General features: G+C 43.0%; 1 protein-coding gene across 2 annotated transcripts in view; it reads right to left on the bottom strand.

The window, feature by feature from the left end:
- AKAP6 (A-kinase anchoring protein 6) overlaps nucleotides 1-24106 on the bottom strand; it is a 325414-nt gene that overhangs the window by 225231 nt on the left and 76077 nt on the right. For both annotated transcript variants that reach the window (XM_015415204.1, XM_015415203.1), the window contains 2 exons: nucleotides 21165-22964; nucleotides 9570-9692 (listed from right to left, as the gene is read on the bottom strand). In XM_015415204.1, the coding sequence (XP_015270690.1) occupies nucleotides 9570-9692; nucleotides 21165-22964 (1923 nt within the window). The remainder of the gene's footprint in view (nucleotides 1-9569; nucleotides 9693-21164; nucleotides 22965-24106) is intronic.

Raw genomic sequence — 24106 nt, 5'->3', positions numbered from 1 at the left:
CTCCTAAGTGGGTCAAAAGGGGGAAAATGTGCTCTCCCCATTGATTCCTCTTTTTTTGGCCCCCCGAAGGGGATTTTTTATTGCATTTTCTATAACTAAACACTACATGAAAAAATAAGAGAGGGTCTACAAACTATAGGGATAAAGAAAAGAAACCTCTAAAAACCCAAGAGTGGGTGTCATACAAATTGCTTTAACAAGATTACAAGCTTATATAGCTAGGTATTCGTAAAAAATCATTGAACATGTTAATCATCTTTCTATTAAACTTCCGCTCAAAATTAAACATCGTCTACTATGACTTCATAAAAAGCCCAAGAAAGCTTATTTTAAACATTTTTTTTAACTTCAGAGTTATAATAACAAATCATTTTTTCTCCTTTGGCTTCCTCAGTGTATAGGCTCGTTTTGGGGGCACTGCCCCCAAGTGTGAGTCTGATTCTTCACCAGAAGATGGCTCTGCTCCATCTCCGCCATCCTTCTTGGGGTTGTCTTTTTCTTCTTCTTTTCCTTCTGCTGGACGACTATGAAGATGCAGGAATTCATTCGCTTTTTCCACAGTGTCAATTTTTTCTTTTCCGTTCTCAAACTTAAAGATGACTCCTTCAGGCAGAATCCATCTGTAGACAATTTGTTTCTTTTGTAGAAATGCGACCAAGTCTTTATATTTGCGCCTTCTCTTCCTTATTTCAAATGGAATATCCTTTAAAACCTTTATCTCTTTGCCCTTGATTTTCAGGGTAACTCCATTAGCTGCTTTAAGAACTTTATCTCTGATGTTCCTCCTGGAGAATCTCAGCATCACTTCTCCTGGCAGGTTATTCCTTGTAAATTCTGAATACAATCTGTAGACCATATCAATACCATTTTGCAAAGTATCCGCTTTAATGTCTGCCATTTGCTCCAATGCTTCACACATTGTCTGTGTGAGATTCTCCCCTTTTCCCTCAGAAATTCCCTGAAAAATAGGACATAGCTTGCCTTTTCCATTTGTAACTGTAGCAGTTGGGATTCGTCTGTTTGTCGCTTCTTCTCCATTAGCTGCATTTGTTTTTGCAGCTTTTTGGTGTTGGTGTTCACTTCTTTAAGTTGCTGGTCTGTTTGATCTATTTTTTTGACAGTCTCGTAAATTTGAGCTTGCTGCTTATCCAGCTTTCGATTTATCTCCGTCACTTGTTCCAGCAGAGGACGTAGTGCTTCATTTAATAGCCTTTGAAGGTCTGAGTTTGTGCCCTGTCTGGGCACAACACTCGCTGGGCTGGTGCTTTCGGTAGCCTTAGCTTTCACTATCTTCTCCTTCTCCTCTTTCCTCGTAGGAGGCACCATTTTTGAGGAATTGTTTACTTTTTGTCAAAAGTTATCACAGTCTCTAAAGTTCTCAGTTACACTTGGTAAGTTCTTAAAAGTCTTTTATTTCAGTCTTTTTCGCTTTGAAAGCCTGCCCCCTGCTTTAACGATAGAATTCGCTTTAAGTCTGTCTTATCGGAGGAGAGTCCCCTCCCCCCTTGCTTCCCACAGGGTGGCTTTAGCTCTTTTTGGTGTTCTCACTTCAACTTAACTCACAGTTCAAAGATTAGACAATTTCAATTTTGCTTATGTTGCCAAATCGCTAGATCACCCGGCGCTTGATCCGGTGTGCACTTCTAGTTCCATCTGGAAACTCTGCAGCAGGACCGTCAGGGCATGGATGGCCCCCCCTTCACCGGCAGGATTGCCGGCAGAGAAGCCGTCTAGCGCTCCATGGTTTGGAACCCATCAGCAAGGGTTCCGTGGGAGATGAGGACAATCGCACCCCCTCCTAGCCATGTGTTCTGGCAATCGTCCCCCGAAGGTCCAGGAGAGCGACTGCCATAGCAAATGCCAAGACCGGAAGCTCTCCCCCCATTGATTCCTATGAGGCTGCCAGGCAGCTGCCTCCTTGCACCCCCCACCCTCTGACTGGTCAGCTGCAGAGCTCAATGTTCTGAGGTAAAAACAATAGTTACAGGAGACTGCACAGAGCTAATGACACTTGAGGAAATCAGGAATGGCCAAAAACCACCTGTGAGGTGCATTAATGCTGCTGGCCTAGCCTCCCTATGACTTCAAACATGCTTCCCCCTCCTACACCTGACAGGCAGTTTTCTGTCAGGTGCAGCAGCAGTTGCAGGGTGGTTAAAGCCACGAGGGAGTTACCGCCCCAGCAGTAACACCTTAGTGGTCCTGCCAGCCCTGCCTCCACAGTAGCTTCTAATACTCCTCCCCCCTCCCCCTCCTACATTGGACAGGCAGCTGCCTGTCAGGTGTAGGAGAGGAGGTGGGATGCTTACAGCCACCGGGGAGGTTTGCTCAGCAGGATTGCCTTAGCCCTGCTGCTGGCCCAGCCTTCCTGATGCCTTTAAACATGATCCCCCCAACACCAGACAGGCGGGTGTCTGTCAGGTGCGGTGTTCCCTCTAAGCTGAGTTAGTGTGAGCTAGCTCACAGTTTTTTAGCCTCTGGCTCACACATTTTTGTCTTAGCTCAGGAAGGATGGCTCCAGTGCAAACTAATTTATGCAGTAGCCAAATCACCTGCTCACAACTTTAATGCCAGTAGCTCACAAAGTAGAATTTTTACTCGCAGGGCTCCACAGCTTAAAGGTAACATTGGTCAGGTGTAGGAGCAGGACCAGGGTACTTTAATCCATCAGGGATGCTGCCCCAGCAGGATCACAGCGGTGATGCTGGCCCAGCCTCTCTGATAGCTTCCAACACACTCCCACCTCCTACACCAATCAGGCGGTTGTCTGTCAGGTGCAGCAGCAATTGCATGGTGCTTAAAGCCATGAGGGAGCCTGCCCCAGCAGTCTATAGAGAGGTCCTTCAGTAGAGAGAAAAAAAGTACACATGTCTGACTTCATTTTTTACACTACAATCTTCTCCATTAGAATTCCTACAACAAATGTTATATTTCAAACTGTACATCTTCAGTATTATAACTGGATTTATGGAAGTTAAATACCGTAGTGAAGCATGGGTATCAGGTTAGTTTACTTATAATTAGCTCTGGTCTCTCTTCCCCCTGACATTCTAGTTTCTACATGCAGGGATGATTTTTTTCCCTGTGCAGGCGCATTCAATCAACCATTTGATATCCCTACTTGCATTCTGAGTGGCACAAGCTTAGGAAGACCAAATTACATGATTTTCTTAATATATAGATCAGCTCTTAGACACAAAATATGTCATAGTTTTACAATAATGCTTTAAGGATCTTTATTGTATTTGTATTACTGGCGAATCATAGGCAGCTACAGTTTATGAGCACATATAGTGTGCAGTTAGAAGTCTAACAAAACTTTTTTTAAAAATCTATGATTAATAAAGATACTTGAGATCTCCATGAAGAAACTTTATTAAAATTGCTGCCTCATTCAGGAGGTATGGTAACTTGCCAGGCGGACCAGGAGGTTACTGTTCCTGCTCCTCTTCATGCAAAGAGCTACTTTGTTGTCCAAACCAGCCAAATAAATTGTCCTCTGTGGGGAAAAAAACTAAGTACAAACAGCGGATTCTTAAAATGAATATCTAAATGTTGAGTCTGAATACTAACAATGTTTGTGGGTGGGGCACAGGCCCATAGCCCGGATTTTGTGGCTTGTGGGGCAATTTTCTTCTGGTGGGGCTGCCATTAAAAAGTCTGCTCCAGGAATTGCCCAACTTGAAGCTGGCAACCTTACAGTGTCAGCCTAACCTCACACGGCGGTTGTGTGAGCATAAAATGAAGGAGAGGACAACAATGTTGTTAGCTGTTTGGGTTGCGCGTTAAAGAGAAAAGTGAGCTCTAAATATATCTAAATAAATAATCTCTTCCAACCTGCTGAGCACTTTTGCTACAATATAGCATATCTGCTTTCCTATTCAGAAAGCTTGATGCCAAATCAGGACATCTGTTTGCATAGCAAAGTAATTGACTACATTCCCCACAATCCCTCGTGGCAAAGCTATGGTCAACCAAGCAGTTCTATTCACCCAGGGTTTTGCTGTGGAAGAATTTCAGTGCTGTGAGTCACTGAGATTCATTGAACTGCTGATTAGAACCAGCCATTGTTTTTTCAGTTTTGAAGCCAAAATTTGGACAGATCTCTATGCTTGGGAACATCTGGAAACATAAGAGCCAAGACCTACTTTAGACTGTGGGGAGCAGCTGTTTTACACAGGATCTAAGTAAAGTGTGCCTGTTGGTGGGGGCAGATTATGATGGCAGCTCTTAGAAGAAGGGGTGGAGTGTGAAATGCAGGGGCCTGGCTGACTTGGGGAAGTCTTGGTGCCTGACTTTAGCCCACACAGAAAAAAAGTACTTCTTCTTTTCTTCGCTTCTCTCCCCCCCCATCCTGCCTTCTGCTGGCTGCTTTGAGCTAGCTTCCCATGGAGCAATGAGACTGCTGATAAACGGAAAGCACACCAAAGCCTGAGAGCTCGAGCGGAAGAGCCGGGGAGGAGGGAGGTGCTGCTGTTGCAGCTTCTGCTCATTGGGGAAAGGGATTCTCACATCTTTTTTTTTTTTTTTAAAAAAAGCTGCTAAAGTCTTTAAAAATGTTTTTTAAAAAAAGAATTAAAAAAACATTTTCAGAAGGAAATCTTGTGGGGCTGTGCCTTTAAGGAAGGAGGCAGAGCCCCCGAATAGCCCCACTATACCTTTGGGCCAGGTGGGGCATTTTCTAAATCAATAAAAGAAAGTGCTGAAATCCAGCAATTCTCCTAATTAAATGATTTTCACTCCTAATTTTTTCTAAGACTTCAAATGATGCATCCATTTGTTTCAAACAGAATGAGGAAAAAAGAAGTTGGAAGATTTCATCTATCTTTCGAAAAAGAGGAATAAAAGAAATTTGAACATAGTGGAATATATATTCTGAAAATTACATTCATGGTTTAATGGGATGAACTACATTAATAGTTTAATGGGGTGAACTAGTATTTTGAACATGAGAATGGGAAGGAAGAATTCACAAACATAAATGTTTATTCTAGGCACTTGATCTCTCCTCTTACTGTGACCACTAAATGAAATTTGAATCTTCCTAATTTTGGTGGAACCTTCACTTAGGTTAAATATTCTGCCTAAGTCTGACAGAGCTCAGTTATTCCTTTCAAACTTGAAACGGACAAAACAGTTTTCAGTTCCATGTTCTTTGACTTTGGTAGAACTGCTCGGTAATGGGAATCAGTGAATTCTCTGAGAGGATAGCTGATACTAGATTTGATCAGTGCCTACTGACGAGACCACTGGAATTTTCTTGTAGGATTGGGACTTTTATTATAATAAAGATTTTTTTAAAAAAAATGTCCATTCATAATTTGAAAGGCTTTTCCAACAGCTGGAATATAGCCCCAAGAGTCTCAAAATAATTATATAAACCTGACCAGCAGTGTTCCCACTAAGCTGAGTTAGTGTGAGCTAGCTCACAGATTTTTAGCCTCCGGCTCACACATTTTTGTCTTTGCTCAGGAAGGATGGCTCCAGAGGCAACTAATTGATGCAGGAGCCAAATTGCTCACTCACAAGTTTAATGCTAGTCACTCACAAAGTTGAATTTTTGCTCACAAGACTCCACCGTTTAGAGGGAACATTGCTGACCAGTACAGGAAACTGTATTTGGAATCGCCCTGACCTGGATGGCCCAGGCTAGCCCAATCTTGTCAGATCTCAGAAGCTAAGCAGGGTTGGCCCTGGCTAGTGTCTAAATAGGAGATGATCAAGGAAGTCCAGGGTTGCTACGCAGAGGCAGAAATAGCAATCCACTTCTGAACATCTCTTGTCTTGGAAACAAAACCCTATAGGGTCATCATGAGTTGACTGCGAATTGATGGCACTTGTCACCACCATCATTTGGAATAAATTTGTGAAGAGCTGAGAGTCCTAAATATTTGGCTGAAATCAGCAAGAGCAATTTATATATGGTAAGGGGTGCTGTGGAGGTTTTAAAAAATTGCCCCCAGCATCTAGGGACTGTGTGTATAACTTTATCCTGGATCATGTCTCAATGCATTCCTTGGAACCCTGATCCACAAACCCTCACATGCCGCATTTGGCTGAACTATATAGCTGGCAAGCAGTCCTGTACCCAGAAAATTTTATGTGGGGGCAAAGACTGGAGCGGGGACCTCAATTAGATCACAATTTAATTCGTTTTCCAGAATTAGTGACTAATCTATTTAAGAGAGAAAGACTCGGGAGCCAGCCCCACTAGGAGGCTTACTCCCAGGGAACCATGTCCAGCACTGTGGCTCCAGCCTCTTCTAAGAATAGCTTGGGGTGGGGGAGAAAGGCCAACTTGCTTCCCAGCAGCTTTGTACAAACCCTCTGATCCCCAGGCCGCACTGCTCACCTTGGCATTGCTAATGTAGCAGAACTCCAGGGTGCACCAGGCTTGGCCAGCTACCTCCATACAAAAGGCGAACATGTTGTACATGCGAGCAGTCATCTTGGCCCCACTCTGACCCAGCTAGAAGGAAGAACCCCCGACTGCCACCGCTTTCTCCTCTCCTTCTTCCGCAATGTGCAAAGGAGACTCCTGATGAACCCAGCCAGGTGGCGGCCCCCCCTCCTGCTCGGCCGCAGTAGCAGCTCCTTATCCTGGTGGGCAGTTGTCATGCAGCCCCACTGGGTCTTCCTGCTTGCAGCTGTGGCTGAGCAGGAGGGAAGGGAGAGGAGCTCTGAGAAGTTGGCTGTGGAAGCAGGAAGACCCACAGAGGCCGCCCCCTCTCCCCCCCTCCTGCTTGGCCGCAGCTTCAAACATTGTCCATACAAAACTGAGCCCCCCCGCCCACACCAGGGGGTCTGGCATCCTCCTGGAGGAGACTGGGCACATCTGTGGGGGCATAGACCTCCTCATCCCCCTGCCTAGCTACAGACCTGCTGGCAAGAGAAACTCCATACATATACCTGCCAAACAGATGACATGGACTATTAAAACTGACTGTGTTGACCATCTGCTGAAGAGAAACACTTAAGTCTCCATTCATACATTAGCTCAATAATTCCTGTGGAAAAACTATGAATTGACTTCAGCACCTTTATCACACACACAGCCAGTGGGTGAATTGGGTTGTTCCATATGAATCATCAGCCATATGCATGCTGAGTTCCTATGATGTTGTCTCCAAACCCTTTGAGGGGAAAGAATCAGGTCTTTGCTTAATGGAGCGTTGTGGAGGACTTTGGGGGGGGCTCTCCCAACCCACTCCATAGCCCTAAAAAGCAGCAGCTTCTCCTAACAATAATAAAAACCTATAAAGAACCCCCAAAGTAAGTGCTGTTATTATATTAAAAAGAATAAATCATGCTTGCAGACTTCATTCTTAAAAAGACCTTAGGAAACAGAATGGGAAAGGGACTCTAAAGCAACAGAAAATAAATGGGAAGTTAAAAATTGGAGGTTAAAGGCTATGAAAAGCACATATATTTTAAGATGCTGTTAAAACAGCTACAAAGAGGGTAGCATACAGATATCCTGCGTTAGTATAATCCAGAGGAAAGGGGCAGTGGCGAGAAAAGTTAGATCCATCAAGAGTAAACCCTAACACACTGGCTTGGAACAGGGCTTGTTTTTAATATGGTAAGAAGACATGTGAAGTGTCCAACAGAACAAAAGATTTTGGGGAGCTAAGCACCTACCCTTCCCTTTCTGCATGTTGGTGCCAAATGTAAATACAGTATCAAGATAATTCTGACACTGCACTTAATGGAAACTTAATTCCAGAGTCTTCTGTTTAAACACAGATTAGAATTTTTGCCAGACCAATACCAGTGAAAAACTGACATTCTAATTAATCAAATACAGATCACAAAGCAGTGACTAACTCTATCTTCTAGTGTCAAACATGTTTCTTATTAAATAATTTATCATCTGCTTCCCATAACGGTAACTGACAGACATTGTATTTAAATGTGTGTGGGGGTAGACTTTTGGGGCTCATAGTGTCTCAAACCACAAACATGCCTACTGCTACAATTTTGTCAAAATGAAATAACAGTCCATTATATTATATTCATTATATTTCAAGGCCACAATCTACTAAACTGAATAATTATCTTTACATAACCTAGGGAACCTCTGACCTGTTGTCTTTTAATCACCCCATAGTATATGAGGCACTACCAGCCTCACTTAGGGGACATCTGAATGTTCCAAATCCTTTTGGGCATATGGATGTACCCCTTCTGTATGCATAATGAAGACTGCTATAAAATATGGCCTAACAACATCCGGTCATAGGGAAAATGCCAGACAAAGCTAATATCCAACAATCACAACTATTTAAACGGAAAAAACAGAAATTTTACTTTTCTCCCCTTTGAGTTATCCAACTATTGAATAATTTAAAAGCATTTTAAATAAGGAAACTCTCTTCTTTCTGGCAAGTGTTATTTTTCAGCATTAATATTTATTGTCCAATAGAAATTAAGTCCCATAACACAACTAAATTTGAAGTGACTATAGATATCTGTAAGGCGTATACATGGTACTTTTGTCCCAGCCTCTGGTCACCTTTTCCATTCCCCCTCCTACCATTTAGGATACACATGAACCCTGCAGGCACCACCTTGATGAGTAGACACATAGTCCAAATAAAGCTTAAAAAATTACAGATATATTAAAGCCAATAGTGCCTTAGTAGTGATCAACAGATAGAAGATATAGACCTCCCATTTCCAGACACTGAATTCCAGAAATTTATTTATTCATTTTATTTAAAACATTTTTAGGCCTTATTTCATAGTAATATGGAAAAGTAAATGGCTTGGATCCATTTCCATGGATTTTCACTCTGGGAAAACATTTTGGACTGCCACAGGAGGGGAGAGACAAGAAAGTCGCACTCTGCCTGTGGAAATAGTTACATCCTTGGAAAAGCTAGTCAGTATCAAATTCTAAATGTGGTCAGATGAACTGGTTTGTTTGCACCTTTTTATCCCTTCATCCTATCACTTCAGTCTGCTATAGATTCCAAAGTGTCACCATGCAAGTGTTACCCATTACTTCCCAGTATTTCCTTTAGCATAAGAGCAATATTGATAATATTCGCTGTGTGATAAAAACTCACATCACGTAAAATGTTTAAATGATCTAATGGCAGAGTTTTAAAATGCAGAAAAAGTAGTATTTTCTTGATAATGAGAACTTCATTAATATTACAAGAATTCTTGTTTAAATTTTACAATGTCAGTGCAAAGCCATTTTTTCCTTTACTTATTACTTTCATTTGGTGGTACGATTTATTTTCCTGAATATAATAATTAGAGCACCATACTGGCTCCTATAGAAACAGCCTTTGTTCCACAACTCTTGCTTAAAAGATTGAATAATTTATTGGGGATATTTTATTCCACCTTTCTCCAGCCATGGGCTCAAAACGGGAACCTTAAAAGATGAACCTGGTTTCTTTTTCGGGAACATGAACCAGTTGAAATTTCAGTTTAATACACTCAGCAAGATTATGTTATTTCTTTAAAATGAAGTTTGTAGACATTAATAAGTAAATAAAATGGAAAACTGGACAGGATATATTATTGACTTGAATCACAGTATAATGCTGTCCTACCAGGTGTGTTTCCAGGTACAGTTTAAGGCTGTCAGTTTCTGCCTTAGGAGGAGTCCAGTTCTCTGTTGTTTCCATGGCTTCATTTAACCAGTGAATGAATTCATCCAGCTTGCTTACAAATCCCTTCCACAACAAAAGGGAAAAAAAGCAACAAGAAAAAGCATGTGTTAGTAAAAGGTCAGTCAAGTAAATATTTTATTGTAACTATAAATCTACTGTACTTCTCTGTCCCCAGCATTACAGAGTTTGATGGCTTTTGATGATGAAGGTAGGGTTGTCATTGGAATTAGGGAGGCTGAGATAATCTAGGACAGGGCTATGCAGTATTTTTATCATAATCTATACCTCATTTTCTTAAGAGATGAAGTTTGCACGTTCATATTCTTACAAGAAAAAATAAAAATGAATGATGGGGGAAATAGAAAGAACAAACTAATGATGGGGGAAATAGAAAGAACAAAATAATGATGTCTTTTGATTCTCATAATTTCTAAATCCATAGTCAAGATTTTTCATGGTATGGCTAAAGTTTACACATCTCAGGGTAACTATTCCTGAATAAGAACTAAGTTGAAATAGTGGAGGTGGTATCTGCTATGGCTGTACTGAACATTTTATTTTTCTGGTTATAGAATGCATATATTAATAAAAAAGTTATACCTATCAGACATCATAAATGGAGCAAGACTATAAAATAGTTTTTGTAAGTCATGTTAAACCACCTCAGTCCTGCAACTTGAAACAGGCTTGCATGTAAGGCCTGGATTGAATCCCTCATATACAAAGAATGCTGTGCGAGGCAAAATTCCCAGATCCTGTAACCAGTTCTGTACTGTCACATGCAACCTCTGATTTGTGCTGCCATATGTGTCCTGCATGGGAAATGGGGGGATCAGATTTTGGGATACTCCTGAAGCATCCCTCTCAGGTGGCAAAGGATTTGGCAGAGGGAAGAGAGGAATGCCTCACTCACGCTTGGATCCAGTCAATTTTAAAACATCAAAAGTCACTGGGGAGGAAAGACAGAAACTGATGGGCTTGCAAGGGGGGCAGGAAGGAAGATTAAAAAAAACAATAACCCCTGAGAGAGAAAAATAATTAAAATTAAATTAAATTCCGGAGAGATGCTATTTTGAACAAGATCCGAGACAGTGCCCTAGTCCAATGATGTGCATGCACAGTAGCCCGGGCTGCTCAAGAAGAGCCCTGTAAAATCACTGCAACCATCACCATTAGCTGTCTGATAGGTGGAGGGGCGTAAGGGTGAGGAGAACTGAATGCAGCCACTTTCTCTACTTCTGAACAGCTGATCAGTGTGACTCATAGTCCTAGATATCGGACTGACTGCAGTGATGCACCATTCAACTGTGCACATGATTTGAATATGCACACATATACCTCTAACGGATCAGGGAAGGGATACTGAGCTGCATGCAATGTGAAATGCACCTCATAACATGAGTTTATTAAAATATCTTGTACGTGAAAACATACCATTGAAGGGAACCCCCCCCCCCAGATAATTTGGAACTACAATCAACTTACAAATTAGCATATTATCAGAATAATCCTAAACAGGTATACTGAGAAGAAAGTCCCATTTTATTCATTTCAGGTTTACCCCTAGCAAAGTATTCTTAGGATTACAGCAAATATCAATTCTCCTATTTAAAAGCTTCATAAAATCAGCATTCTATATTTTATGCTTTCCTCACTTCACTAAAAGCTGCAAAGCTACATCATGCAAACTACAGCAGTAGGGAATATTGAAATTGCAACTTTGATACATGTACATAAGCAACCATACATATCACTAATATAATACAAACCTATGATAAACTAGAACTGTTCATTAGAAGAATATAAATGTACCCTCCACAATGTCAGTGAAGACTGCAATGTCACTAAGACAAGTATGTGTTTCTCTGGTAAAGAACAGTATAGTATAAAATAAAAGCTAGAAAATGACATATAAGTACTGGGAAATATTACAGTGGCTATTTATGTCACAGAAAAAGCCCCTTTGCTAGTAGAAGGCACGAATCACTATAATCCCACTATTTTTCAGAAGATGTCTATAAAATTTTATAGAGACTGTTCAAATGAAAACAACTGTCAAAATTGAAAATTATTTAGAATACTAAAAGCCTGACACAGAAAATTACTATCAGAGGACGGATAACATTGACCAGTTCCTAAATCTCATTGTCTAAGTAAATAGCACCACCTGGAGGCTTAACCATAGTATGGCTAGTCTTACTGGAAGCTATTTCAGCAAAAGGCATTCAATACAGTCTTCTCTCAGTCTTCCTTCTAACGTCATAAAATTCTAACCAGCATCAGTCTAGTGGGTATTCTGTTTACTCCACATATGTCATCTGAAGAGGACTTTAGTGAGCTATCAGACAATTGTGCTGCTCATATTTGTGGTAGCTAACAAGGATGGCATACATGATTAATTAGTTATTTCTTGAGCGCTTTTTCATGCTGATTTTCTGATCCAACCCCATCTTCCTATAATACCTAGTGCTGGTACTGAGTAACTTCTTATATGCAGAGCTTTCTCACCAGCCTGAGACTTGACAGGACACTTGGCACTCCTCTACAAAATCTTCGAGACAGAAATACTGGAATCACATGGTTACCAGAGTTTAAAGTTCTAGTGCAGTAGAAGGAGGGCTGTGGAAGTCACTACAATAACACCACCAGGGAGTACATGTATGCTAGCCCAAAACAAAATGTGGTTTTACTGTTTTTTCAAAGGAATCTCAACTAACACTTTTGAATAACTGTATTTGCTTCCAATCAACTGGCTAACAATAATAGTAACGTGCAGCAGCAGAATAAGCTTTATGTAGCACTTTCCTGTAAGTCAGGCCCAGATCGCAGATATTATTCACTGGTCTTGCACATCCTTACGTTTGACTAGTGCTGGACAATGTTCTGTGACAACTAAAAGAACTGCCAGGATAAGCTTGAATACCTAATGAACCACAAGCTATTAATATCCCTCTGATTATTATTTATAGCCTTTGTGAAATATTGAAAAATACCTGAAGGCAATAATTATTTGCAGGAGTCTTTTGAAAACTGGGCTGGCCCTATCCTACACATTAGCATTTGCAATCAGAATACAAATGAAAAATAATGACAATATGACTGAACACAGTCAAAATGAAATTAAAATAAAATTATTTCAGCTCATCAACAAGAGAGGGGAATTATGGGAACATGCCTCCAGCTGCATGAGATCTAGGCTGATCCTGCTGCAGGTTCTTAAAGCCTGGGCACAGCCAAAGACTGGAGCATTTGGGTGTGAGTCAAATGGCTTTCAGCCCTTGGTTCACAGCGTGCAGCCCTTGGCCTTGAGTGACAAGTAGGTTTGTCGGTCTGCAGTGCCAGCCCCTCAGAACGAATTGGGGGGCAGGGCCTGGCGCACTGGCATTGTACTGGCGCACTGACATCACTTTCAGTGTAAACTGGAAGTGACACGTGGGATGCACTAGCATTTAGCAAAAACTCTAAACCGTACGTTTTTGCAACATGCTAGAGAATCCCCATGCCACTTCCTGTTTTTACCAGAAGTGATATGGGTATGCCAGCACAGAGTCAATGCACATTCATGTCTCGCTTCCATTTTCCTCCGACCAGTGCCTGAGGTGTCAGCGCAGCACCAGGCAGATATGTGCCCGCACAGGCAGCACATCAGTACCCGTGTCGCTGTGTTCTGCACCAGCTGCCATTTCTGGAGCAGAGTCAAGGGCAGCCCTACGTAGAGAGAATTACAATAATCTAGCCTGGAAGTGACCACTGCATGGATCGTTGCAGCCAGGTCATGAGGGGTGAGATATGGGGCCGTCTGACCCATCTCAGATGGAAAAAGGCTGATCTTGCTGTGGCAGTGACCTGGGCCTCCATAGACAATGAGGCATCCAGGAACACTCCCAGGCTCTTCACCTTCAGTGCTGGCACCAACTGGGCCCCGCCAAAGGCTGGGAGCCCGATGTGCAAACTCGGCCTCCCATGGCCCAGGTGCAGGACCTCCGTCTTCAATGGATTCAACTTCAATCTGCTCTGTTGTAACCAACCAGCCACAGCCTGTAATGCCTTGTCCAGATGTACAGGGGCAGAGTCCAGGTGGCTGTCCATTAGCAGACAGAGCCGGTTGTCATCAGCGTACTGGTGACAGCCCAGCTCATATCTTTGAATAATCTGGGCAAGGGGGCGCAGACATTAAATAGCACTGGGGAGAGAATCACGCTCTGTGGCACCCCACATTCAAGTGGGTGTTGCCAAGACAGCTTCCTCCCAGCACCACCCTCTGTCCCTGACCTTGGAGAAAGGAGGCCAGCCACTGTAAGGCTAGTCCCCATATCCCCAGATCAGTGAGGCAGTGGGCCAACAACTTGTGGTTGACAGTATCGAACGCTGTTGACAGATAGAGGAGGATCAGCAGCATCGATCTGCCTCGATCCAGATATCTCTAGAGATCATCTAACAATGCAACCAACACCATCTCTGTTCCATGGGCAGGACAAAAACCAGACTGGAAAGGATCCAGGATATTAGCATCCTCCAAGAACACCAGGAGCTGCATTGCCACCGCCGTCTCCACTACTTTGTTCCATTTCCAGGAAGGGCTTGCTCTCCATTTCCCAACTGTGCCCTATTTCTGACTTGCCCCCGCATGTAATTACAATATTTATAGCCTGCATGTTCAGTCAAGTAACAAAAGATTATAATGCCAATAAAGGTGTATGCAAGAGAGAGAGAATGAACTCCCATTCATTTCTGTGGTCTAAAGGGGAGGGGGCTCCAGTGGCCCCTCAGTGTGGATGAGGATGAAAAAAGTAGTCCTTGAGAGCTGTCATTAGGTAATTTGAAGAGTCTGATGAGTAAGGGCCAGCAGAGGTATGAACACCATGTTTTTCAAGGTAAATTATAAGTGATGGTAAGTAGTAAAGATAAAAGCAATATGTTCACCGACCACTCTGAGGCATTAATTCCATGCCCTAGGAGATGTTCCTTAGACTGGTATCTCAGAGCTAAGGTGAATTACAAGGACTGGGAAAGGAACCCTCCTTGGGGCTGCCACAGTCCATGACTAAACAACAGGGATGTTCCTTCACAGTTAGGGAGAAAGGATCTGGCATGCTTCCCTCAAGCATCACATTATCAGGTTTGGCTACATAATGTCACTGGAGATATACAAAGTTAATTCAAAGTGAGTTTAAAATAACATTAATGAAAAAGCAGCTGTTGCCGCAAAGATCCTCCCCAAATCCTTCTTTCATGCCAAAACTGGAAAGTAAGTTTCCTAAACCATGGCTCTACTTTCAAGTGTGCATCTTGGCACTCAGAAGTTGAGAACCACTGGCTTGGAACAGACTTTTGGACATCTAAGCACTATTTCCCAAGTTTCTCTGTAACAGAAAAATCAAGAGAAAGGGGCTTCTGTACAACCGGGACCTAAGATGTAATTCCTAGCTAAACTCGGCTTATTCCAAAAGAGTCAGGTGCCCAACATCATATAATATGTCCAAAGTCAAGTACGAAGTTAAGAGCTGGATCTGTGCTCAGAAAGAAAGAGTAGGGCTCAAAGGAAAAGGAATGGCAGTGTGATGCAGGAAACAAGAACAGTGGAGTGCTTAATATCCCAGGAGATGTCCTCGGGTTGCCATTCTTCAGGTGGCTCCTGGTGTTTCCCCATAATTCCCAGATCTCTGGACTACAGAGGTCTGTGTCCCTGGAGAAAATGCCACGTTCAAAGGGCAGACTCTATAGCATCACATCACTGCTGAGCTCACTCCACTCCCCGAATTCAACCATACCCAAATCTCTGGGAATTACCCTAGCTGGAGATAGCAACCTTAGCTCCAATCCAAAAGACAGAAAATTAGGCAGTCATATGGGTTGTTAAAACAAATGCAATATGGCTGAAAATTAAAAATAAAGGTTAAATTGTTGCTGAAGCCCAATTCGATTTCCTGAGGTTATTTTTATTGTCAAATATAATATGCCATTATGCCTATGTTTGCTTACTGTAATGGGGGTATTACATTATTTCAGATTTTCATAAATGTATATCTACTGGTGTTGAAATAAACCTCTATTGAGCCAATATCTTTCACTAAAGTAATATAAGTGACTAACTGAGCCATTTATGCACTTCTAGCTGACTGCAGTCGCCATAAATCAGTTGTGACTTGATGCCACACTTTACTTCAGCTGACTTTTAGACACGGAATGCATCTCTGAAAAAGCTGCACTAGCAACTCTAGGCCCCAAGAGGGTGCTCAGTTGCCACATCTAAGAGCAGCGTTGCATGAGGCAGCACATGCAAAAGAGAACCAAGCCCGGGTTTTGTTTGTTTTGGGGTTTTTTTAACTGGATACACAGATGGGCATTTGCTTCTGGATAACTGCTGAATATATTGACCTTCTTCTACATGGTCAACAAAGATACAGCAACCCTGAGTCAACAAAAAGACTCAGTTCATGACTTTGTCTAGAATGCAACTATTGTAAAGTTTAGATTTTGTAGAAATGTGAGATGAACTTAAAATTGTTGAGAAGTTAACTATGATATACTAAAAATCATGGAATGACAAAAAACAACTGCCAGCATATGGACACCATCTGGAGACTACTAAATTGGGATTGACTGACTGATGATTTTAAGATCTTAATTTTGTTTTTGAGAATGTTATGATGATGTTTTTAACCTGTTGCTTTACTATTTACAATTTATGCCCAGAGCCCTGTAATTGGGGACTGGGCAATCCAGAAATTTAAAATAGAAATAAACTAGGAATAAGGCCTGTTGTGGAAATAAATACAACAAGCTCTAGAAAGAGGCTCTGGGCGGGTGCCCTGGCCTTGGGCACTCAGCATCAATTTGCTGTGGTGACCTCAGCAGGGTATAATGACACAGAGTCCAATATTTTCTCCAGGGGAACTGATCTCTGTCATCTGAAGAGCAGTTGTAATTCTGAGTCATCTCCAGCCCTCACCTGGAGATTGGCAACAATGATTCCACAGGAGGAAATGGCTGGTTTGGAGGGTGGAGTCTATGGCATTGTGCCTGTCTGAGGTCCCACCCCTCTTCAAACCCCACCCTCTCCAGGCTCCACCCCTCAGATCTCCAGGATTTCCCCAACCTGGAGTTGGCAACCCTATTTCCTTTCCAGCCAACCATCAACATACCGTATCTGCCCCTGTGACTTCAGGTTTCCATCTCCTCCCCCCTCACCTGCAGCCTCTACCTAGGAAATGTAGTCTTTCTCCACAGTGGGGACCAAAACAGCTTACATCATTCTCCTCTCACCCTTTTGATCTGCACAACAACCCTGTGAGGTAGGTTAGGCTGAAAGTCTGTGACTGGTCTGAAATCACCCACTCAACTTCCACAGCAGGAACCTGGGTCTGGCAGACCCTGCTCTGAAGTGCTAACTGCTACGTCACACTGGCTGTCATAGGGGGGCTACCTCAGCAGGGTATGAGACAGAGTCCACCATTTTCTCTGGGGGAACTGATCTTTGCCATCTGGAGAACAGTTGTAATTCTGAGTGATCCTCAGCCCTCACCTGGAGATTGGCAACAATGGTTTCCAGGAGGAAAAGTACATTCTTTCTCCATGATGGGGACCAAAGTAGCTTACATCATTCTTCTCTCCCCCTTTTGATCCGCACAAGAACCTTGTGAGGTAGGTTAGGCTGAAAGTCTGTGACTGGTATGAAATCACCCACTCAGCTTCCACAGCAAGAACCTGGGTTTGGCAGACCCTGCTCTGAAGTGCTAACTGCTACGCCACACTGGCTGTGGTATTGCGTGGTATCACAACTGAATTCCAGAAAACAGATCTCTCTCTCCCCCTGGAAAAAAGAGCTGCTTTGGAAGGTGGGCTCTATGGCATTCTATTCAGCTGAGGTCTCTCCCCTCCCCAAACTCTGGCTTCCATAGACTACATCAAAAATCTCCAGGAATTTCCCAACCTGAACCTGGCAACCTTAGTCAGGACTGGCTCCGATGAGTTTCCCACTTGAAAAGAGCCTCCTGCCTTTTCCTTTTTACTGACAGAAACAAACTTGGTTGCCTAGCAACAGCCACTGAGGGGAAAGTGAGCTGCAGAACAGTTTTGGCAGTTTATTCAGACAGCGAATGGCAGTGGACAGGGGAGAGGAGCAGACCTAGCACCCAGCCAATGACATGCGAGTACTCTTGAGTGGTGGTTGATGGGCCAATGGCTGATGGAGCGCACAGCACAGTCAATGGGAGAGCCGGAAAGTGCCAATATGTTGGGTGTGTGTATATATACGCCAAGCTTTCACACTTGCCCAGATGTCATCCCTTGAGTTAGATCTAGAGTTACAATATTGGCCCAACCCTTTAGGTTGCCACCCCTCACTGCACGCAGCCAATGAGATTAGTTTCAAGGCCCAGCCCTTGCGAGCCGCCCCCCCCCCCCCCGTCTGCTGTAACTCCTCTTTTGTCCAGCTTTCTATCCCAACCCCTTGAATCCATTTGATCTCTTAATCTGCAGTTAAGAGACCCACATAAGCTGGCTGGTTCTAGCTGTGTGTTAAATTCCCCTAGAATTCTTTTCTTCCCATCCATTCTTCATTGGAACTAAGAAGCTGCAGGACAGATAAGTATTGCTCTCTATCACCCCACCTGCTAATGCAAAAGTGATTCTGTGTATCTCTGTATCTCTAAGGAACTTGATTGAATGTGTGTGAGCTTCAGTATTGTTTGTATGTGATTTATATTTTCATAAGTAAAAGACAGTTATCTTAGTAACAACAGCTTCAACTCCTTTTACTGGCAAACCCTTGGGGTGGACTGGACCTTGGTAGACACAGGCAAGGACCCAGATTAAAATTTGCCAACTGCTGTAGATAAAGCAGTTCGGCTAACAGGATGTACTAGTTTCCAGAAAACGCGGGGCAAGGGCGAGCATCTGATCGCGTCCCATCCTAGTCCCGTCGCAAACGATCATGCGCATGCTCACCTTTTGGTGAGAAAAAAATTCCTGTTTACCGCGGAAGCGGCGCCTAGCAATTGCTGGTGTGATTGTGGCGCGCCGCTTCTTTGCTGCGCTGCAGGATAGCCGTGTGATCGGCACCTCATGCCCTAACCACGGGACCTCGATGGGACGTGTGATCGGGCAGCCACGCGTTATTTTGCTCAGGGGCAAACAGCCACGCTCCTCCCCCCGCGTTTTCCGGCCCGTGTGACTGGGGCCTGTATACATTTAATTGTATTAAAAGTATAATTTAATTCCATTAACAATTATTTGACAAAATATAAAAGGTATTTCCCCACAATACTGTCCTAATCTAACAGCCTGATTCTATAGGAGGCTTTAATCATCACAATGCAAATGGGGGAAAAACTAAACTTGCCATAAAACTGGGTTATGGCTATACCTATGCAGGGGATCTGGGTTACTTCAGAGGCTCATTCAGTATGAGGTAGAACCACAGGCCCCACTCTGAGGGGGCAAATGTGAAGTGCTCCACCCCTACCCTACCCCATGGAGGGAGGAGAACAATAGCAGTTTCCTGCTTCCACTGCTGCTTGCGTTTGCCCCCCATGGGGATCAGGTAGCTGGCTCATGGAAGTGGGCACCTGTGCCAGGGCCTGGCCAGCCAGCTTTCAATGGCAGCTCTTGCCAACTTGCATAGGGTGAGGACTACCCCCTTGCTTGGCAGTGCAGCTGATGGCCGGTCAGGAGGCAGTGATTCTGGACTTGTACCTAGGGCCCCACTAAACTATCTGATAACACATGATGAAATACACGTTAACTTTCACATTACACGTGAACTTATATGAAGCTGTCTTATACTGACTGAGAACACTGGCCTATCAAGATAGTAATGGCTACTGTGACTGGCAGTGGCTCTCTCAGATCTCAGATCACTTTTAACTGCAACTGCTGAGGATTTAACCTGGGCCCTTCTACATACAAAGCAGATGCGCTACCACTGACAGACAGCCTTAGCACTCACTGAGACATGGTCCCTTCATGTTCTGCACTGATCATGAAACACTCTGATGAATAAGGAAAAATACCTGACAGCCAGTGTGATGTAGTGGTCGGGCTAAGATCTGGGAGACCCAGGTTCATCAGATCCCCACTCTGCCATGGAAGCTTGCTTAGTGACCATCACTCTCCACACTCCCCAATAACAGGTTGACACCGGGGGGAAAGGCTAGGTTGTGTTTATTGTTGTTTCCCCAAATAACAGAGTCCCAGGTTCAAGTACCTGATTACAGCCTGGAGATCTGCCTATTTTCTTATCTTCTCCACTTGTCTACATTAAGCCTCTGCTCGTACTGCCAGGCCTGAGTTCCTGTCTCTAGCCCCTGCACCCTCACCACAGGGTTAGGCTTTCAGGTGACCAGGCCTCCAGAGAATAGCTTGCTATTCTTCTGACCTTCCAGACTTTTCCAGCTGTCCTCCTGTGCTTTGCAGCCAGCTCTCTGCACCCCCCCCCCACTCTTCCTGCTCACGCCTTTTATTCTCTTTTCTCCCACCACACCCACTCCCAGCTCTCTTGGCCTACACCTGAGGAATTTTTACTACTCAGGCGGCCTTTGGGGGGGGGGTGGAGCCGGGAGTGGGCAGGATTTGAGGTGGGGAGGGACCTCTGCAGGGTATATTGCCATAGTGTCTACCCTCCAAAGCAGCCATTTTCCCCAGGGGAACTGATCTTGATAGTCTGGAGATAAGGTATAATAAGTGGGAAATCCCCAGGTGCCACCTGGAGGTTGGCAATCCAAGTTGGTCTCTACTCCCTAGACAGTCTTTGTGCCTTTGGAGGCTAATCCTGGCAGTTATTGCTCCACCTGTTTTTTAGGTGCCCTCAGTGACCAGTCTTTTCTTTCCCTCCTGTGTGCAGCCTCTCTTGGGGCTGTTCCCCCAATTCACACTCCACTCAGGGACCCTTTGTGGTATGACATCCAGTCACACACTCCCAACCCAACCTGCCTCAGAAGATTGTTGTAATTATAAAATAGAGGAGAGGAGAATGATGTGAGACCCTTTGAATCACAATAGAGGAGAAAGGCAGGGTATACATTAAGTAAATAAATAAATGAATAATGCCTGTTATTGTCTTCAGGTGCCATATTTCTCCACCAGCCTATATTCTCATCAAAACTGAAAAGAAGTGATCTAGGGAACCAACAGAATTCCTGATCTCACCCTCTCTCCCATTCATTCTCACCACCTCTTCTCTATCTGGGGCACAGAACTGGGAGGATGAAAATGAAGAAATAGGAGGACACAGTAGCCACAGACAAAGACATATTTTGAGGAGCCATCAACATGAAAAGTGAAACACTACCACACGATTCCAAGCAACAGTAGATCGTTTCGGAAAACTGTGAGTTGGAGGGCTTCTTTAAAATTTCTGTGTGAATAAACTCTGAGCATACTAAACAGATTTTAAAATGATTAAAGAGTGTTTCTGATTTTGCATGAATTACGAACAGCTTACTGTGACAGTTCTATATTCCAGTGTAAAAAAAAAACCCCAGCCTGTGCTCTTATAAGTGATAAACTATTTTTAAAAACTGATTTCTTCCTTACCTCCATTTTTTCCCATATAATTTCATAATTATCCTGGTGTTGTATATCTTGCATTAGCTGCTGAATTAAAGCTGATTTATCTGAGGTTGATACTTCATTCTTATCAGAAGGCTGTGTTGCTGAGTGTGTTTGTGTCCTATCCTCTATGTACTTTTTAATGCTAGTTGAGGACGTACAAAGCTCTTCATCTGAAAGTATGTCACTAAGAGGACCAGATTCAATGCTGTCACCAACTGAAGATACAATGTCACTTGAAGAACTTGGTGAAACTCTCCCTAATCTTTTTTGCTTCTTTTTAATTTGGTATGTGGGATAAAGTTCAGAATCAGAGTTCATTTCCGAGAGTTCCCAGTCATCAATGTTTTGAATGGTCTCTCCTTGAGGTTTCTGTGGAAGTAGCTTTGTCAAATTTTCTAACTTCAGAGCAAGCACTTCAGTCTGTTTGAGGTGTGATGGAAGTGCTAAGTACTCATCGGAACCATACCAGGCCTCAACAACTTTACTACCAGTATTAACAGAACTTGGTGAAGACAAGTGAGCCTTTTTGTCCTCACTTCTTGGAAGAACTGGGGATGAGGACACCACCGACTCTGAGTCAGCTGAAGACCCATCTACTTGACTGTGAGCTGATGAAGTACAACAGTCACTGCTGTACCGGCCATTCAGTTCTTGCTGTTTACAAGGGTCAGAAGAAGTGGAAGTTGAATCACTTTCTGTTCCTTCCATGGACTGTACGCTACCAAAAGGAATTCCATTTTGCAAAGAAGAAGCTGTTCTTTTTTTTACCTGCTTTGCCGATGTTGCATTCGATACAATTCCAGGTATCTTGCATGATGCCACCTCCTCAGGAATGTCATGTGTTTTCTTGCACCTCAGTTTCTCCCTTCTAGTGAAGTGACTAGGCTTACCTAGACCAAGCGAACTTTCCTTGAGGTGTTTTTTTATTGCACGTTCAAGGTTCTGATCACCTATATTGTGCAAACAATCACAGGACTGACTGATGGCAGAGGGACAGTTAGTGTATGCCGTTTGTAATGCCAGACAGAGCTTGGACCTGTCTGGTGGATCTAACAATGAGGGTGTGCTCCTACTTATTTCTGTCTTAAACATAAGAGAGATTTGGTTTTTTATATCATTAACAACCATGTCTGTTTTAAATATGTCTTCTTTTAGAAACAAACCTCTTTTGGGCAAAGTGGGCTGGGTGGGAGAATCCTCGTTGTATTCAAAGCAGTCTCTTATTGATCTCTTTGGAGTTGGGTTTTCACAGGGAGGATGTTGCTTGGCTTTTTTACCATTGGATGGTACTGGACTCAATTCCTGTTGGACCAAGTCAGAGACTGTCTCACTTTCAGCTGATATGCTAGAAACTTCAGTGCAAGATGCTTTACAAAGAGGCAAGTTCCCTGAAATATGAGAGAGTGAAAGGTCAGTGGATACAGCGGATGATGCTTTGCCTTCCTCTTCCTGGTCTTTCGACAATGGCAAATGGACTTCTGTTGCACTGATGCCTTTATTATCTTCGGAAGCAATTGTGTCTGTTGCTACCGTCAGTAATCCTACACTTCTGATCAGCTCTGGAAAGTCTTCTTCCATTTCACAACAGTTCCAGGATTCAAATGGTTTTGCTTTAGTCTGACTGGAAGTCATGTCACCAAGGGCACCAAGCAACTCCTCACTAGGGCTGTAATCAGACAGCTCAAATGCAGTGATTCCACAATCCAGTGACAAGTAATTCTGAGAACATTTGATAGTTAGCTGTCCTGAATCATCCACTTCAGTTAAAGAGTCAAGACGTTCCTGTGACAAAATAGAAAAGGGACAGGGTTTTACAAAAATGTATCATTTGGATCAGTTGGTGGCTGTAGATTCTTCTATAGAAAAGAACGTTATAGAAAATAACATTGATACACTAGTTTGTACACTCCAGTGAAAATGGATAAGCTGTAAGGAAATATTTGAGAATAGAATATTAACATCAAAACCCTCCCTGACAAGAGTACTGAACGTCCATAAATTGATTTCTATTTGGAGTAGTGCAACATTTCTGCTTTGCCTATTATTAATAATTAGAGTTATTTCTATTAATTTGTTTATAATCATGTCTGAGGAAAATCTGGCAAAACCCGAACAAAATTTAAAGTAATTCTGCAAGTTTTCTAGGGTGTATTTGGTCTTATTTGTGTGTTCTGTTTTGTGTTCCATTTAGCCAGGGTGTGGGGCACGGCTTCTGAACATCCCATTCCAGGTTGTCTTCCTCCACCGAGAGAGAAAGGAATAGTCCTTCCATGAGTATTAACTCTTCTCAGTGGACACAGAATAACCCATCCCATTTGACACTGGTCTTGACAAATGGAACAAAAATTAAAAAATAACTTGTATAGAGAGGGGGAAGAGAAGGAATCACACCCAAATTCTCTGTGAGTTGATGTCCCCTAGCAAGTATATTGTTTCTATGGGGAGCCAACTCATTGAGGTAGTTTCAGGGTGATTCTTTCACTTCCTCCAATCCCTCTTCTTCCCCCTTTCTTCCTGAGTGATTATTTTTACAGTTGAGTTTTCATACTCCTTCCACTGGTACAAGCAGAATCTGGTTTAGTGATCCCCAATGGCAATGGACATTTCCTCCCCCGCCATGGAAGCCTTTAAAAAAATGGCAATTGAATACTGTTATATCCATATATAAGAGTATTGCCAGGTTCTCAGCTTTCCTTTTTTAAAAAGAAAGTAAATCTCTAGTCTTTTCCTCTGGAGAGATATAAAGGAAAAGGTATATCTCTGCAATGGAAGGAACTAGAGACACACTTTTTTCTTTAAATGAAAGCTAGGAATTCAGAGAGCTTGGCATATGTATTGATATACTATTATATCAATATAGCACTATATATCAATATAACCCTATTCAATTGCCAATTTTAAAAAAAACATTCAAAAAGCCCCCA

This window comes from Gekko japonicus, unplaced genomic scaffold (genome assembly GCF_001447785.1).
Source record: "Gekko japonicus isolate JY-2015 unplaced genomic scaffold, Gekko_japonicus_V1.1 scaffold83, whole genome shotgun sequence".
Classification (NCBI taxonomy): domain Eukaryota; kingdom Metazoa; phylum Chordata; class Lepidosauria; order Squamata; family Gekkonidae; genus Gekko; species Gekko japonicus.
Note: the sequence above shows the minus strand (reverse complement) of the source record. Positions and strands in the feature narration are given on the sequence as shown.